At 38.2% G+C, this 19,369-nt stretch overlaps 1 protein-coding gene across 10 annotated transcripts in view; it reads right to left on the reverse strand.

The window, feature by feature from the left end:
* SFMBT1 (Scm like with four mbt domains 1) overlaps positions 1-19,369 on the reverse strand; it is a 121,502-nt gene that overhangs the window by 17,372 nt on the left and 84,761 nt on the right. For all 10 annotated transcript variants that reach the window (XR_003507911.1, XM_027523830.1, XM_027523825.1 and 7 more), the window contains 10 exons: positions 16,617-16,705; positions 13,785-14,031; positions 12,969-13,060; positions 12,003-12,104; positions 10,544-10,694; positions 8,260-8,342; positions 4,388-4,514; positions 3,015-3,128; positions 1,217-1,259; positions 331-395 (listed from right to left, as the gene is read on the reverse strand). Coding sequence is in view for 9 of the 10 variants with exons in the window: in XM_027523830.1 (XP_027379631.1) it covers positions 331-395; positions 1,217-1,259; positions 3,015-3,128; positions 4,388-4,514; positions 8,260-8,342; positions 10,544-10,694; positions 12,003-12,104; positions 12,969-13,060; positions 13,785-14,031; positions 16,617-16,705 (1,113 nt within the window). In the remaining variant the exon portion in view is untranslated. The remainder of the gene's footprint in view (positions 1-330; positions 396-1,216; positions 1,260-3,014; positions 3,129-4,387; positions 4,515-8,259; positions 8,343-10,543; positions 10,695-12,002; positions 12,105-12,968; positions 13,061-13,784; positions 14,032-16,616; positions 16,706-19,369) is intronic.

Here is a 19,369-nt window from a genome sequence, read left to right on the forward strand (position 1 = left end):
ACCCTGGAGGAGCTATGGTGATTGGCAGTGGAAAGAATCAGGACGTGTGAAAAATCCTTAAAAATTTATTGACTTAAATAACTTTGCCTATGTTAATGAATAAAAAGAAACCTTTTGTGCAGAAAAAAAAAATAAATAAATAAACACACAGAAATACTAGCCTAAAGATAATTAGTAAACTGAGTATATCTTAAGACAGTTGTAACTCTTTAAAATCACAATTAAGAGATCCCTCTATGAAGCTACTCCAATAAACTTAAGTTATTTTTAGATAAAGTCCACTACAGGAAATTAAAGGTCATCTTTTCCTAAGACTGTCTGAACTTATACCTGAGTCTGTGGAGCTCAGCTCCTGATTCTTCAGACCCTCATGGACAGTCCTTGAGGATGGTATTCTGCATCAAGAAAAAGCAACAAAATGTAATGAGATAGTCTTTAAGGTCAATAAAATGTGAGGATTACTTTCCTTCAAATCTAAGAAGAAAGCAAATGTGGCAGACTGCAAAATCTGTAGCAAAAACTGCTTCCTTGATCATACTTTTTTTAAAAAAAGCAATTGTTTTAAAAGCTATTTATATGTTCTAAGGGGAAAACAACAGTATGTAGACAGTGCTGTGATACTGCACATTCAAACGAACTTGCATTTATGTGAGCAGCAAACTACAGACTGCCTTGTGGGCCTCTCAAAACACAAGTAAACTGCAGATGATCTCTGCTTGACAGTGGTTTCACTTTATGATATTTCAACTTAATGAAGGTGCAAGAGCAATATGCATTCAGCAGAAACTATACTTTGACTTTTGACCTTTTCCCTGGCTAATGTTATGCGGGATGATCCACGATCCTGGGCAGCAAACCATCAGCCAGGAGATCACAAGGTAAACAATCAATACACTTAAAACCATTCTGTTCTTTGCTTTCAGTAGAGCAGTCAATATATTAGTTGGGTGTTCCTTGTGGCGGATGATTCTTCCACCCTGGAGGCTAATATAAGTGTCCTGAGCATGTTTAAGTTAGGCAAAGCTACGATGTTTGGTAGGTTAAGGATGTAAAATGCATTTTTCAACTTATGATATTTTCAACTTACATTAGCTTTTTGGGGACATGATCCCAGTATAAGCTGAGGAAGATCTGTACTCATTTTTTTTTTAACAGATGAAGAACAGAAACATTTTTATGTTTCCTTCTTCTATTTAACATACTTTTTATTACTTACTGTTTTTCTGGTTGAACCACTGCAATTTTCCTCTGTTTGTGTACTGTACAAAGAAAAAAAAAATCCATAAATAAATGTCAAGAAAAATAAAAAGACAAAGGAAAGTTACATATGCATTAAGCTAATATTTGCTTACAGCTGACCCTTGAACAACATGAGTTTGAACTGCACGGGTCTCCTTATACAGGAACTTTTTCAACAGTAATTACTGTAGTACTGCACCATCTGAGGTTGGCCGGTTCCTCAGACGCAAAACTGCAGAGACAGAGGGCCAACTATGGGACATGTACAGCTACAGATTTTGGTATCCATGGCAGATCCTGGGACCAATCCCCTGTGTATACTGAGGGACAACTACACACAGTTTACTGGTCTTTAGTATATTCAGAGAGTTGGGCAATGATTACCACAATTGATTTGAGAATATTTTTATTATCTCAAAAAGAAACCTGGTACCCCATAGCAATCACCTCTTTATTTACCACCCCTGAGCCCTAGGCAACTACCAATCTACTTTTCCTCTCTCTAGATTTGCCTGTTCCTATAAATGGAATCATACAACGTGTGCTCTTTTGTGACTGGCTTTTACTTAGCATAATGTTCTCAGACTTCATCCACATTCTGGTGTGTATTAATACCTCATTCCTTTATATTTCAGACTACTCCACATTATGGAGATATAACATTTGTTTATCCATGCATCAGCTGATGGATATTTGGACTGTTTCCAGCATGAACATTTGTGTACACGTTTTTCTGTGGATATATGTTTTCATTTCTCATGAGTATATAACTATATTTAATACTCTGAGGATCTGCCAGGCTGTTATCCAAAGCAGCTATACAATTTTATATCCTCTGGATATAAAATGAAGCTAGCTGGCCTAGGGAGGCATAAAAATATTACTTTGGCTTTCTGTATAAAGACATATCAATACGTATTTCTAGTATTTGCTACTTAAGTATACACAGAACTAGGTTTTAAAAACAGGTGACCTTTGAACAATGCAGGGGTTAGAGTGCCAACCCCCATGCACTCAAAGATCCATGTATAAATTTACATTCCAGTCTCTGCAGGTGCAGTTCTTCACCCATAGATTCAACCAACCAGGGCTCATGCAGTACTGACGTATATATTTATTGAAAAAACCATGTATAAGTAGACCCACACAGTTTAAATTCGTACTGTTCAAGGGTCAACTGTACTTTAAAGGAGGTTATTTTATGGTATACAAATACCTTTCAATATTTAAAAGTAAGGGGCAGGAACACTTTAGTTAGGTTACTAAACATGGGCACTTGCCTCTTGCTCAATCTCTTCCTCTCACAGTTGTTGGCTCTGATGGAAGCCAATTGCTGTGCTGTGAGCGTCCCCATGAAGCAACCCAAATGGGAAGAAACTGAACTAAGCCTCCAACTGACAGCCAGCAAGGAACAGAGGCCCTCAGCCTCGCAGCCCACAAGGAAATGAATTCTTGCCCACAAACATCTGAGTAAACTTGGAAGCACACCCTCCCCCAGTTCGGCCTTGAGATGACAAGAGCCCTCCTGACACCCTGAAATGTGGCCTCACCGGAGACTCGATGCTGAGGTCCCAGCAAAGTTGTGTCAGATTCCTAACCCATAGAAACTGTGAGATAATAAATGTTTTGTTGCAATGAATAATTTCCTAGGCAGGAACGGATAACCAGAATATAATTTTATTGTTCTCTCAAATGTCCAGATTCATCCCTCTTGATAACAGCCAAACAACATACTATTTAACAATCAAACCTTCAACCCAGAAGTAGACAGTTACCTCGTGCTCGGCGAGGAGTGCTAAGGGGATGGCCATTGGTTTCACACCAGCCCAAAGGAAATATATCCATTGATTCCACATTCACAATAAATTCAGGTATGGGCTTCTTAGAACCTGTTTAGATTTAAAAAACAATTTTAAGACCACTGAATAGTTTCTTCATAAACTACTTCCTAGACAGTGTTCTAGTAGACAGTATCCAGTGTTCTACTGTTGCAAAGGACACAAAGTTTCTTTAGCAAGTTTCCTTTACAAAAGTCATACTTCTGCCCAGGTGGCATAGTGGTAAAGAATCCGCCTGCCAATGCAGGAGACACAAGCCCTTGGGTCGGGAAGAGTTACTGCAGTCGGCAGGAAATGGTAACCTGCCTCAGTATTCTTACCTAGAAAAGTCCATGGATAGAGGAGCCTGGTGGGCTACAGTCCATAGACTGGCAAAGAGTCAGACACGGCAGAGCAAATACACACATACTTTTTCATGTGCAACAAACATTTATAAAAGAGTAAACTGTCCCCCAATAATGATCAAAACGGGCAGTCAATGTACAGGGTGACCCTTAGTTAGGGAACAGCAAATAAGCTAGTAGAACTACTAGTAATATTCAGATGGTAGACAAATATGGTAGTGAATTCCATGAAATAACTGGAAAATAAAAGGCAAAAGTTATAGTTCTACTCATTTAAAAAACATCAGTTCTGGTACTCAGGCACAAGCCAGGAGGTAGAAAAGGTAGCTCAAATCAGAAACTGATAAAGACAAGTTGCTCAGAAGGGGCTGCATAAACATGTATACCTAATATGGTTCTTGATCCCTGTGTTAAACACTAACTCTGCAAACTGGGAACAACATAAGAACCGAGTCTGGCTATCCGGGAATGAATAATAATAATAAAAAAAAATCCAGGCCAAACATAGTTAGTTGTAGAGATGAGTACTCATATACTACTTTCTGTTCACAAACCTGTTCCATCACTGAGTATTACTTTTAGTATAATATATCTTGTCAATTTCACATACTTTTTGGTACTTCTAGTTGGGGACAACCAAAGTATAATCTCTTGAATAAGCTGGTTATTAATGCTCAAGCTCATATATTTTGGTCATATCAAAATATATATTGTTTAATCTATATTTTCCCCTTCAAGAAAACAGGGGACCCTATAAGTGAAGGCTTTTATTCAAATTCATTTCCTAAAATGTGAAGGTCAAGGACAGGAAGACAACTTTTTAGGTCTTAAATTATAAATTAGAAGTCTCTGAACAAGAACCTTATTTAGTTAATCAATTAAGTTGAACAAGTCACATTACAGGGGTAAACAGGAAGGCAACGAAGAGTGTTCAGAGGAAGGCTTCTCAGGGGAGCTGACACTCACCCTCTAGCTGGAGCCACAGGTAGGAGCCTCTCACTGCAGTAATGGTGGCAACACACACTTCTTCAGGGAGAAGAGGGTTCACTGCCTCAAGCTTCATGTTCTCCTTAAATTCATGCTCAGAAATTGACTAGAAAATAAATTCATCAAATAACATACTCAATATTCACTCATGTGCTCATCTGAGAGATCTTTCCAAGTAACATTTAATCCCAGAGTAACTCCTCTATTCCACACCCCAGGATAACTGTCCCTTCCCCTCCCTAAAGAAGATGAGACTTATCCTCTAGGCAGTAAAACATCAGATCCCTGGGCAGGAGGACACAGGAACAGTTGAGGGTGTGCATGCTGTCCAAAACAGGGATTACCATACGGAATGCCAGGAGGCCCAGCCTCTGCCTCTACGTGCCATGCAATGGACTCAAAGAGACTTCTTGTGTTAATATGACAAGCACAAGAAGGAACACATAAAGATATGGATTTAGGTTTCTCCAACAAATGGCCAGCCAGATCCTTCCCAACTGGGTAGTTCAAGATGGACAAGTGCTACCTACATGCTCAGAGCTTCCAATCAGCCTTTTCTTTTAGTCCCGATTTCTTAAATATAATCAAACAAATCCTACCGAGGAATTAACAGGTATCTAAAGATAATAAAGCTAGAGACAAAAACAGATAAAATAAGCAACTTGGAGAAACCAGATTATGCAAGAAGAATCATCACAAAAAAAGCAGGAGTAATTAACATCCTCTGAAAGATAAGAAACATTGCCACATCTTTAAAATAAGAATAGCATGTTATTAAAAACAAATATTCAGAGATAAGAAATAGGTTTTAAAAGTTAAAAATGTGATATCAGAGCTTCCCTAGTGGCTCAGTGATTAAGAATCCAGCTGCCAAAGCAGGAGACACAGGTTTGATCTCTGGTCTGGGAAAATCCCACAAACTGAGGAGCAACTAAGCCCATACACCACAACTATTAAGCCTGTGCTCTAGAACCCGAGAGCTGCAACTATCGACCATGTGTGCCCTGCAACAAGAGAAGTCACCACAACGAGAAACCTGTGCACGCAACAGAGAGCAGCCCCCACTTGCTGCATCGAGAGACAAGCCCATGCAACCCACTGAACACAGCCAAAAAGAAACTATTTTTTAAAATGTGATATCAAAAATTAAAAACTCAAAACAAGAGTTGAAACATAAAGTTCAGGAAATCTTCCAGAAAGCAAGGGAAAAAAATCCTAAGAAGTAGGAAAGGTGCTGGGGAGGGGGCAGGCGGTGTGGGGGATTAGAGGCCTGATCCAGAGGGCCAACAAAATGAGAAATTTCAGAAGGAAAAAAGAGAGAGAGAAAAGGAATCAAAGAAGAGATTCAAGACAGCTTCCCAGCACAGAGAGGCAAAGGTCCAGAGAGAATCTGCTCTCCACGCACTAGCACATGGGTGAAGATGGGCCAAGCCATGGTTTCACATTGAAATGTAGTGACAAAAGAGATTCTATAATCTTCCAGGAACAGAGCAAAAGGCAGGTCATATATGAGAGACCAAGAATAAGAATGTCTTTTAACTTCTCAATACCAACACTGTAAGGTAGAAAACTTATTTAACTTACATGCAGAGTACATCATGAGAAATGCTGGACTGGATGAACCAAAGCCGTGATCAAGATTGCCAGGAGAAATATCAATAACCTCAGATATGCAGATGACACCACCCTTATGGCAGAAAGTGAAGAAGAACTAAAGAGCCTCTTGATGAAAGTGAAAGAGGAGAGTGAAAAAGTTGGCTTAAAACTCAACATTCAGAAAACTAAGATCATGGCATCCAGTCCCATCACTTCATGGCAAATAAACGGAAACAGTGACAGACTTTATTTTGGGGGGCTCCAAAAAGACTGCAGATGGTGACTACAGCCATAAAATTAAAAGATGCTTGCTCCTTGGAAGTAAAGTTATGACCAACCTAGACAGCATATTAAAAAGCACAGACATTATTTTGCCAACAAAGGTCTAGTCAAAGCTGTGTTTTTTCCAGTAGTCATGTATGGATGTGAGAGTTGGACTATAAATAAAGAAAGCTGAGTGCCAAAGAATTGATGTTTTTGAACTGTGGTGTTGGAGGAGACTTCTGAGAGTCCCTTGGACAGCAAGGAGATCAAACCAGTCCATCCTAAAGGAAATCAGTCCTGAATATTCATTAGAAGGACTGATGCTGAAGCTGAAACTCCATTACATTGGCCACCTGATGCAAAGAACTGACTCATCTGGAAAGACCCTGATGCTGGGAAATATTGAAGGCAGGAGGAGAAGGGGACAACAGAGGATGAGATGGTTGGATGGCATCACCGACTCAATGGACATGAGTTTGAGTAGGCTCCAGGAGTTGGTGATGGACATGGAAGCCTGGGGTGCTGCAGTTCACAGGGTCACAAAGAGTCGGACACGACTGAGCGACTGAACTGAACTGAAGGCAGAAAACAATTGATGCTTTCAAAATTCTACAATGAAATAACTTTCAGCCTAAAATTCCACACTGAGCCAAATGATGAGTCAAGTTAGCTGAGTGAAGATATTTTCAAACACAAAATGTCTACTAAAATTTATGTCTCTTGCATTGCATTTCAGGAAGCTTTTGAAAGACAGACTCCATCAAAAACAAGGGAGTAAACCAAAAAAAGGAGGCCATGAGATATACAAAACAGGAATTTCAAGTCCAAAGAAAAGGGAGAGGCAATTCCTTGGGACACAGAGAAGAGCAGTTTCCAGAATTAAAACTACACAGCAAGCCAAGAGAGTAACCTGTCTAGAAAGGGGTTGCTAAGAGGGGTGTCTCTTTAAAAAAAAATTTTTAAATGACAGATTTCCTGATGTGCAAACAGTTTTGAGAATCTACTGAATGGTGTGGGAAAAGGTAGTTTTATAACAAAGAAACAAAGAAAATTAAGCTATGAAAAACAAGGCAGTTATTAACTTGAGGACAAATTAAAAGAGAAAGCAATCATAAAATAATGCACTACTCATCAGGTGGGAAAGAGTGAAGGCAAAAGGAGAAGAGGGTGGCAGAGGATGAGACAGTTAGATAGCATCACCAATTCAATGGACAGGAATTTGAGCAAGCTCCGGGATGGCAAAGGACAGTGAAGCCTGGGATGCCGCAGTCTATGCAGGTGGCAGGGAGTTGGACTTGGTGACTGAACAACAACAATCTGTGAATAACACTTAAATGTCCATGGTAACATAAATACTCAAATTCAGACTTAACCAAAAATTGTAAAATCACCCTAATAGGAAGAAGAAACAGGAAAGACAGAGGAGAAAAGTAGTAAAATAGCCAGATTACTCATTTATCATAATATAGAATCAAGAGACACATCTAAAATTAACTCAAAAGACAGCAGTGTATTATAAATAAAGAACTATAAATATGAGAATAACAGTGAGAAGAATAGGAAGTAAATACTTCTGGGAAGGGAAGCCATGGAAAGTTGGATAGAGTAAGAAATTATTGTTTTATGTCCTAAGCTTTTCACTGTTATTTGCCCTTGTTAACCATGAGTAAGTTTAACAATTTTCACCCCTTAATATTTCAACATATTTTCATATTTAAAGGACTATCAAAATTAATCATAAACTAAAATTTTAAATTCATATAATTTCAGCTAATAAAAAAATAAACCAGTAAAACTGTTAAGCTAATTAAATTAACAAATTAACTTCTGCAGTAAATGAACTTTTCCTTGGACCATTTTATTACAAGCAACAAGAGGCTTTTCTGGGTTGCATGAGAGAACTGGCTTCAGAGTAAACATCACTACAGCGCAGGAAGGCAGCAGTCCCCCACAGCCCCGGAGCAGTGGCCCTGTGGGCACGGGATTCTCACCGGAGGGAAGCACCTCTGGGGAGCAGCTTCAGCACCACACTGTTTGAGGTAGTCGGCCCAGTCAAAGTCCTGGCCCTGGTAGCCTAGGCAGGGACGAAAGAGCAATGACTCACACTTCACGTGCTCGCCTGGCTTTACCTCTCTGCTGGTATCCACCCACGACTTCTAATTTCGCTAATTTGAGGACTTGATCATTTTAGAGGAAAAAACATCCTATCAAATCTAAAGTATTATTGATTTTTATAAAATAGAGCAACTCTGGAGAGAATTTTCAACTTTCACACTTCAAATCAAGCATTTATTTGAGCAGTATTTTTGATTAGTTGTTGACAATTTAACAAAAGATTTTAAAACAGTTATGACTGAATTTGATCTGTGCTAATAATTCCAGTCTCATTATCCTTCTATTACGACTTAGGCGCTAAAGGAAAAGAGATAGCAAACAACCTACAGCACTGGTTAAATCAATGAAGACTTCTTTCATAAAGTTATTTCCTAAAAGGTGTCTTAGCTACTACTAATACTCTCAACAGTTTCCTTTTCTACAAAATCTCAATGTTCCCATAACCTGAGTCATGAATTCATTTCACAAAAAAAAACTGAGCTTAATTCCTCGCTTCAGTCTACAGGGTTCTTGGCAGAAGCCCCTCTAAACCAACACCCTGACGGCACTGGCTCTGTGCCAGGAGCTGACTGAGCCCTGCTGCCCCGCTGGGTCTGTGCTTCTCTCTGGTCCCCGGAGTTCAGTGCCCCACAGGCACAGAGCAGGCTATAAGACTGCTCCAGCCTACAATGTGCAGCCAGCTCCTCTGCCCAGGTTCAGACTGGCACCGTATTTTCTCTGCCTCCACTTCAACTCCTGACAGTAAATCACCTGCCATTTTGAATTCAAAACCCACTACTTTCCTTCTATTTATAAAGACAGCTGCATTGTCTATAAAAATGCTGAGAGCGCTGATATCTTTAATACAAATGTTTTATCTTCTCACAAAAGACGGCAGACAGGATAAGGAATTTGGGGTGTTCAGAGCATTCACGCAAAGAACTTGCTCCAGAAGGTGTGTACCCCACCCCTTCCATCCTCACCAGGCAGGCACCCCCACTGTCTGGTCACTGATGAGGGAGACCCAGAGGGCTTCTGCTACTGTTTTCCCCTATTTGCTCATCGCAGGAACTGTCGTTCTCACTTTTGTTTCTCCAGTGACTAGTCCAAGGCCTGGCTCAACGCAAACATTCCACAAATGTTTGTTGGATAAATGAAGGCTGAACGGAAGACAAAGGTTCACAGTCTGTGACTCTTGTGAACAGAAAAGAACACTCCCAGTCCAGTGTTCCAGCAGTCACCATTTGGAAAGTGAAGATACATTTTACCAAGGACTTGCCAATAAAGTATAATACATCGCCAGTCAAATAATCTGACTTGCTGATATAAAAATCAGATAAACATATTATACTTCCAGATACTCTAAATTAAAATTTTTATTTCAGCTCATATAAGTCATATTTAGTAGCCTTAAAGGGTCAAAGGTTAAACTTTGCAAGGCTGCAAACATGAGGAAAATGAGCTGCTACTTTCCTACTTACAGCCTGAGTTCTACTCTTGACCAAAATCCTCCCTCTGAAGTCCAAAGCATCTCCCTTTAAGAGGAGGTCCAGAAACCGAACAGTCATCAATCCACCTCCTCACTCTGGCTCTCAGGCTGTTTCTTGTAAGCCAGCTCCCAAAGCTCATTGCATCCTACCCTCACCCCTACTGCCTCCCGACAGACACAGATGGAGGCTGCATGGAATCCTAGGTTGTCATGAAGATATTTATCTAAGTAGTAGGACATACTTTCCTAGTTTTCAAGCTTAATTTATGGGCTTCCCAGGTGGCTCAGTGGTAAAGAATCTGCTTGGCAAGCAAGAGACATGGGCTCAAACCCTGGGTCAGGAAGATCCCCTGGAGTAAAATGGCAAACTTTTATTCTTGCCTGGGAAATCCCATGGACAGAGGAGCCTGAGGGGCTACAGTCCACAGGCTTGCAGAGTCGACACAACTGAGCGACTAAGCATAGCACAGCAGCACAAGCTTAATTTGTAACATTTAAATATGTAGAAACTGGAATCTAGGTCTTTGTTTATACTTGTCTTGTGCCCCCAAACCACTAAGGACTGGACTGGGTGTGAGGAGGGGGGGGACAAAAGATCCAGGTAAAGCCACCTGATAAATCTCATTTATCTCATAAATCTCATGATAAATCTCATTCCCAAGCAAACAAATGAGAAAAGAATGAATACACACCAGGAGGGGGGCTGATGTGTAAACCATTCTTCAGACTCCACTGCACAGGGAAAATACCAGGGCTGTCGGTGTGACACACGAAGGATCGCTGCCCACGATTCTCCAGTCGCAAATCATCCATTTCCACCAGAAAATACTTTTCATCAAAAACCTGTATGTATAATTTAACACACAAAATAGATAAACTTTTTTTGTGTACATATATACATACGTGTGCACATACACACATGCCATTTCTTTGGTGTAGCTAATAAACATGTTATAAAAGCTCGTAGCCACATTAATAGTAACGTTAAGTCTGTTTTAATACTACTAAGCACTCAATAAATCTTATCTTTATGTCAGTATTGTTTTAATCAAATGCTTTTCATGTAATATTAATTCAGTTTTAATCTTTCTAACAATCTAATGAGGTACCATTATCAACCCTATTTTGTAGAAAAGAAAACTGAGTTTAAAAAAGTTAGTAACTTGCACCATGTTACACAGACGGGTAGAAACAGAGCTTAGATTTAAATCCAAGTGTGTGAGCTGTGAACAAAGCTTCGTTCAGACTTAGAGAGGAGTCAGCTACACTAGTTTATTAGATCAGATCCTAGCCTAGTTTCAAATACCAAAAAGAAGATTTTATGAACCTCCCCTAGCTCCTTACCACCTACCATTCAGACTCCAGAAAGGACTTTCTGGCCCCATTGCAGGTTCAAGATCCCTTCTTGTTCTAAGAATTAACCTCTTCTGAGACAAGGAAAATTCAAATCTCAATAGGTCAGATGATTCAGCTTCCAAGTAACCACTCCTCTTGTCACACCTGACTTTTGGTTCTACTCTCAGTAAATGGACTTCTGCTCTACTCCTAAAACAAAATTCTCTGCCTTATGCATCAGTTCTCATAACCAGTAACTGGGCCTGTTACCATCACAGACAACCCGCCCTGTTCTTGTGCGTACTCCTAACCAGAGCCTGTTTTCGTTAGTCTTCCAAAAGATTAAAAGTCTACGTCTGGAATCCATGGCTGGAACAACTCTACTTTCAATCTTGTGACACTAAGACCACTGTTTTCCACACACCTGTTCACCCAATGAGCCTGGCACCTAGTTGGACACTGATGACACTGCCTGCCTCCAAACTTTTCAGATACCATGGGCTACCTCCTGGTTAGATCTCCTCTAGTTATGGAGGACTGCCATAGGACACAGCTACGACTGCCCCCAAAGAATGTGCACCCCACTCCTCTGGTACCCAGGCTTTGGTTAACTGGGGCAACCAAGCTCTGAAAAAGGAATGCACCACAAAGAGTTGGACATTAGAAACGTAAGATGTGCACAGAACTAATTCTAACCTCACAGCTTAGGAGAAACAATGGATTGGATTAGCAGAGTCTAACGATCAAAACACCACCAATTTCCTAAAACAGCCACCCTAACAAGAATTCTTACCAAGATAGTTGCCTCCATTTTACCTTAACAACTGTAGCAGGAGAGATGCCAAAAGGAGACCAGGGGTCCACAGCTTCTAATTTCATATTTACAGAGAATGAATGAGTGCCGATCACTCGCTTGTCCTGAAATGCAAAGGCCAAGAGGAAATAAAATATAGTATTTTCACATTTACTTTACGCTAACATATAGCTGAATACTACTCATTTTTTAAATTTTTTATTTACTTGCTTTTGGTTGTACTGGGTCTTTGTTGCTGCCTACAGGCTTTCTCTAGCGGGGGCTACTCCTTGTTGTGGTGTGTGGGCTTCTCACTGTGGTAACTTCTCGTTATAGAGCATAGGCTCTAGGAACACAGGCCTCAGTAGTTCTAACATGCAGGCTCATTAGTTGTGGCTCCTGGGCTCTAGACTACAGGCTCAGTACTTGCAGTGCACAAGCTTGGTTGCTCCATGGCATGTGGGATCTTTCCAGAACAGGGATTGCACGCTTGTCTCCTGCATTGGCAGGTGGATTCTTATCCACTGCATCACCAGGGAAGTCCTGAAAACTACTCTTAATTAAAATAATGAAACTGTCCAGCTTCTATTAAATAATCTAGTCCTGTAATTATCTTCCTAGCCTAGAAAAAACTATTCAGGAAAAAAAGAAAACCAAAGGGAGCAAGCACTCCTACTCACTACATTTGGAACACAAGGACCATCCACAGAAAACAACAAGCTTATTTTAATACAAGTCAGGGCTATGTAGTTTAAAAGCAGAAGAGAAAAGACTCAGAATGCTTTAAGAGCATTCGGGAGAAAACCTAGACTACCTTCAGGTAAAAAGGAAGGATGATCATCACTCCAGCCTTGAAACCTCTTCGTCTCCTTCAGTCATCACAGCGCTCTCACTGACACCAGGGGTTATTTCACACTTTGCAGCTTCCTCATATTGCTGTACTCTACTGTGAGAAGACAAGTCCCTATCTACCACATTTTTGTTTTTACCTTAAACAAATAAGATGGTAATGGCTCTTCCTCCTCTTTGACTTTGGCCAAGATCTCTTGCCACTCAGCTTCATTTTTCAGATGTCTGATGGCTTTAGTTAAAACAAGACAGGATGCTTTAAGTGATCTGAGAACTTACAAATTTTATAACTGCTCTGAAATCATTCACATAAACAAAAAAGTCACTTTCCCCTGGGAAAAGGGAGGGGTTCAAGCCCACTTATACCGTCTTTACTCAGAGCAGTCCTACTTAAACTTCAGTACCTTGTGTCCTCTGTTCAGAACCTGGGTAGTAGTTGAGTAAAAACACCTATCATGAGACCATAAGGATTACTCCAGTCCACAAAATAATACAACATCCAAATTGCGGTATATAATAATGAATGCGAGTGATTTCAACATTAACTCCTATTTTAATATCTTTTTTTAAAAGTTTTTTATTTTTTTAAACTGGAATATCTTTAATCAATAATCCGCTTTGAACTCAAGACCTGTCCTACTCCTACATCTATTTGAATGCTACTTAGAGAACTTTTCTTCAGTTTTGGTAAGGGGTCAGTATAACTTAGGGCAGAAGTCAGTAAAAGCTGGGGCAGAAGGTATATCAGTATGTGTGGCAAATTACTAAGGCAACAAAGCTCCCCCCTCCAAAAAAAAAAAAAGGCATTTACATATTCCATATACATTTGCAATACTTCTATTATGCAAATCAACAAAGGCTTTTGTAACATGCAGAATAATGTATTTTTCAGTCTCATTGATATTAATAAACAATAATGCCCAATATTAAAAGAAAAATGTTGTATTGCTCCTCACCTGACGGGGGTTGAAGCTCATACCCTTGTTGAGCAGCCCAACCAACGTGATGAAGAAACGGATCCAAGTAATACAACCAATGTTCAACATTATCAGAACCCTCAAGTCCTTCATAACGCAGCTTCAGCCTTCCCCCAATGTTGTCTACCACAGTAACAATCCAAGTACTTAAAGAGTCCTGGAAAGCTTGACATTCCAGCCTGGAACCTGGAGCAATGAGATCTAAAGGATTCCTCCCGTTACGGAGCTATAAGTAAAAAAGCAAAATGATTTTATGAGAGGTAACATAATATTTTTAAAAGTCAAGTTTTAAATGAACTCAAACTAGCTTTTATATTCTTATCCATTCAAAGCTAGGGACACTGAACCGCCTAATATTAGACAAGTCTGTATAGTATTATTTCTGGTGATGTGAAAATATCTACCTTAAAGAAAATTTACTATAAAGCAATAGAACTATTCTAAAAGATTTCTATCTCTAGGACTATGCTACATAGTTTCATCTAGAAAGAATTTTTAAAATATCATCATTACTTAAGTCTTTGTAAAAGCCAAGTATGATCATCATTAAAAAAAAAAAAATCAAACATGACAAAAGTAAAAATCACCCACAACCCACCTCCAGGAAAGAACACGATAAATGCTTTGGCAAACACTCTGTGAGAATAGGTTTTTTACACCCAAGTCAACATCCATCCATGTCTTATCTTTTTCTCTCTCTTATATTTTTTGAAAACTATATATTGTTTTTCAGTGTGTTTGTATCACTTAATATTTTATAGCTATCTTTCTATTACAGCACATACAAATCTTCCTCATTCTTTTAATCTGCTTTACTGATATTCTCTATTATACTTGGGCAGTAGTTTATCCACTTACATACTGATGGGATTTCAGTTATTTCTGATGTTTTACTCATTTCACAACAATGCTCTTACGAATAATAGAGTAAGTGTTTTGAATACACTCAACGAAAGGAAAAGTTTAATTCTCATTCTTTAGATATACTACTAAAAACTAGAGAAAAGAAATAAAAAAGGGTGATTTCAATATATCATGTCATCATTTCTTAATGTTCAAACTTAATTTTTTTCCTCCTAAGAACTGTTCTGTTCTATGATAATTACATATTTATATATGTGCAAAAGAACACATGAACAAATAAAGGCACACATTCACAACTAAAGATAAAAATGGCTGAATCAAAGTCATTACAGAGCAGATTAATTCATTTATTCATATGTTACTGAGTGGTGAGCCAGACCCTGACTAAACGTAATTAAATGTGTCAGAGTACAGGCACACCTCTGAGATATTGCAGGTTCAGTTCCAGACTACAGCAATAAAGTAAATATAGAAATAAAGTGAACCAAACTAATTTTTTGGCTTCCTGGTATATATAAAAATTAAGTTTGTACTATAGTTAGTCTATTAAGTATGCAACAGCATTATGTCTAAAAAAACAATGCATAAACTTTAATTTAAAAATACAGAACAAAAACTTAATACAATAGTTACATCAAAGATCACTGATTAGAGATCATACAAATATAATAATAATGAAAAAGTTTGAAACATTGTGAGAATTACCAAAATGTAATACAGAAACACAAAGTAAGCAAACACTGCTGGAAAAATAGTGCCAACAGACTTGCTCAAAGAAGGGTTGCCACAGAGCTTCAATTTGTAAAAACTGCAGTATCTGTAAAGCACAGTAAAGTGAAGCACAATAAATTGAGGTATGCGTGTATAAAATATAAAGATCACCTAGAAACAAATTCAACAATCAAGCTTAAAAGGGGAATTGTGAATGGATCACAGAATCAAATATATAAGAGTTAGAACTATAAAACATTCAGAATATAGGAGCAAACCTTTATGACCTTGAGTTAAGCAAAGCCTTCTTAAAGATTAAGACAAAAAAAGATAAATTGGACTACATCGAAATAAACTTTTGTTCTACAAACAATATCTTCAAGAAAGTGAAAAAACAATCTACAAAACAGGATAAAACATTTTAAAAATCATATATCTTGATCTAGACTTGTAATTTGAATTTATAAGTAACCCTTACAAGCCAATAATAAAAAGATAAATAGCCCAATTTTAAAATGAGCAGATACTTCTCCAAAAAAGAAGCACATAGAAAGATTTTCAATATTACCAGTCATTAGGGAAATGCAACTCAAAGTGAGAAGCCACTTTACACACAATAGGACAGCTATAGCCAAAAACAGAACAACAGGTGTTGGTAAGGATGTAAAGACAATGGAACCTTCATAAACCACATTTCACATATGCTACAAACAATTTTGCTGGTATAACAGAGACAAAATGTAAATTAGAAACATCATAACCAATAAATTCATTTCACAAAAATAAGATTATCTATATTCACCAAAAAGCCCAAAAGCTACACTAATTTAAAAGAACTGCTGAAAGTAGGTAGGTAGTGCTGCAGGATCTTCTGGGGAAAAGAAAAAGGGTCTCTCAAGTCACCTGGTGTGGGAGCTACACATGTCCACACCAAAAGATTCAACCCTGGCTCAGTCCCAAGTGAGAGCTGAAAAAGGCCACATTTCCAAGCTGCGTGAAAGAATCTGGAAAACTATAGCGTTTTATGTGTTTGCAACCAATTAAAAAACATTCTAGGCTCTGAGCAAGCCACCAGTTTACAACCTCTGAGGGTAAGTTTACACCCTTAAGACCTACACCTGGGTTTGTAGTAGTAATGCTGAACTGACTCAGAGTGGTAAATAAGCAAGCCATTTTAAGATTCCCTGAAGAGGAACATTAGTTTTCCATCCTGATTCTGGAAGCAATAATACTCACGCCCTCTAGCAGTGGAACAGGAGGACTACATGCTCCGGTCAGGGTCTGCCGTAGAAACTCATCCCAGTCAGACACTTTATCTCTGATGCCTAGATGACGGAATCATACTGTCAGCCACGAAACACAAAGAAAGTAAACCACACAGAATACAGAAAACTAACTCTGTGAAAATGGTTTAGAGGTGCATTTAACTTTTTAATATGTAAGAGCCCAACATATTGATTCTTTGAGAGCTTAAAAATAATACTCCTGTAGATATGAGTTACTTCCTGGTTAGTTTTATCCAAAAAAAAAAGAGAACGGGCCCAACTCACTGTAAGTATCACTGTCAGTATAATGTTATTCAAAAATAAGCTACTTTTTTATTGTGGAAATTTTCAAACATACCGAAAAGTAGAGAAAATAATATAATGAATCCCCATGTACGGTAGTTTCAACAACTGCCTTTTATCCTTGTTCCCTTCATCCTATTCCGTTCTTTCTCCACAGGTAACTTTCCCCACAGGGACATACATTTAAATTACTATATTTGAAAATCATTGAAATAGTTTTTCTATTTTGGGTAGTTAATTCACAAGCTCCAAACACAGATTTATTTGCATTTTTTAAAACTTTTTTTCACAAGTTATATAGAATATTTACATTGTTCAAAATTCAATTCTACAAAGTAAGTTACATTCAGAAAATCTGGCTTTTGTCTTTGTCCCCTTCATCCTATTCCCTCCTTTTCCTATAGGTAACTTTTTAAAATGGTAACCGTTGTTCAATTAAAAAAAGTATTCCTTCATTTTTAAAAAATGAAATTCACACACACATTCATATATCTTCTTCCTCCCTCATTCAATATGGATTTTTCTTTATTCATGTAACAAAGCATCTGGAGACCACTCCTTTGATGTATGTAGATAGACTGTTTCTTTTTCTTAATGACTGTACCTTCTGTCACTATGAAGTAGTCTTCTTTGGAAAGGTGATATATATTGTTATACACACACAACAGAATATTACTCAGTTATAACAAAGAATGAAATAATGCCATCTGTAGCAACATGGTGGACCAAGAGATTAATCATGCTAAGTGACATAAGTCAAAGACAAATATCATATGATATCACTTTTACGTGGAATCTAAAAAATGGATACAAATGAACTTATTTACAAAACAGAAACAGACTCACAGACATAGAAAACAAACTTACAGTTATCAAAGGGGAGGGAGAGGGATAAATTAGGAGTTTGAGATTAACAGATATACATGAGCACACACAAAACAGAGAAACAACGAGGATCCACTGTACAGCACAGGGAACTATATTCAGTATCTTGCAATAACCTATATGGAAAAGAACCTAAAAAAGAATTTATATAATATGTATAACTGAATCACTCTGCTGAATACTTGAAACCAACACAACATTGTAAATCAACTATACTTCAATTAGAAAAATAACAATAAAATACCCTTCTTTGTCTCTTACAGTGCTTTCTGATCTGAATTCCACCTTTGTCAGATATCAAGACTGAGACTCCTGCTTTCTATTTGCACCTGGTCTACGTATCTTTGTCCATCCTTTTCTGTTTATTCTTTCAGAATATCTCCATTTACGTATGTTTCCTGTAATAGCACAGAAGTGGGTTTTACTTTGTGAGCCAACCTGAATTGTTTACTTTTAATAGAAGAGAAAGCCCATTAATTTATATATAATTTATTTATAAACATAATTTATTTACATTATCAAAGATATGGCCTCAATGCTGACTTATTGTTTAATATTACATAAATTACCTGTGTGGATCTATAGTCTTTCACTATGTGATATATTTTATTTAAATATATACTTTTTCTTTTTAAAATCTATCTTTTGGCACTTAGAAAAGTCTGTGGTTCTTTTTTCCTTCTGGTTATCTTTATACTATATCTTTATGTAACAATTCTAGTCCTCTTTAATTTTAGACTATTTTCTATTTCTTTTTTTTAACAAACAACGTTAAGTTAGCAATAACCTCCTTTTTCTCCTCTCTTTCAGCATCTCATTTCACGTAACAGCATTTTACTCCCAGTTCACACACGACAGGTAATCAGTTAAATTATTAGGCAATAACCCTGTTTTCAAAGGGGGAGGGAGGATGAATAAGCTTATACCACCATTCACCTGTTCTCTCCACTGTGGTCCCATGTTTTTTACAGCTATACTGTATTTATGTTGTCTCTCTTATAACCATCTTTTAGCTTTAAATTCTATAGCCATATATACATTTCAGTTCAATTCAGTCGCTCAGTCGTGTCCGACTCTTTGCAACCCCATGAATCGCAGCACGCCAGGCCTCCCTGTCCATCACCAACTCCCGGACTTCACTCAAACTCACGTCCATCGAGTTGGTGATGACATCCAGCCATCTCATCCTCTGTTGTCCCCTTCTCCTCCTGCCCCCAATCCCTCCCAGCATCAGGGTCTTTTCCAATGAGTCAACTCTTCACATGAGGTGACCAAAGTATTGGAGTTTCAGCTTTAGCATCAGTCCTTCCAATGAACACCCAGGACTTATCTCCTTTAGAATGGACTGGTTGAATCTCCTTGCAGTCCAAGGGACTCTCAAGAGTCATTTAGGGTTTCACTAACCATTGTCACACTAACATTTCTTCATTTGTTTGATTTTCTGTGGCTCATTCTCTAGTGGATTTCTTTGGAAGGGCTCATGGGAACAATATTCCCTGGGTCTCTACATATTCCTAACATGTGGCCTTTACACCT

The sequence above is a fragment of the Bos indicus x Bos taurus genome, chromosome 22 (assembly GCF_003369695.1).
Source record: "Bos indicus x Bos taurus breed Angus x Brahman F1 hybrid chromosome 22, Bos_hybrid_MaternalHap_v2.0, whole genome shotgun sequence".
In the NCBI taxonomy this organism is placed as follows: Eukaryota; Metazoa; Chordata; class Mammalia; order Artiodactyla; family Bovidae; genus Bos; species Bos indicus x Bos taurus.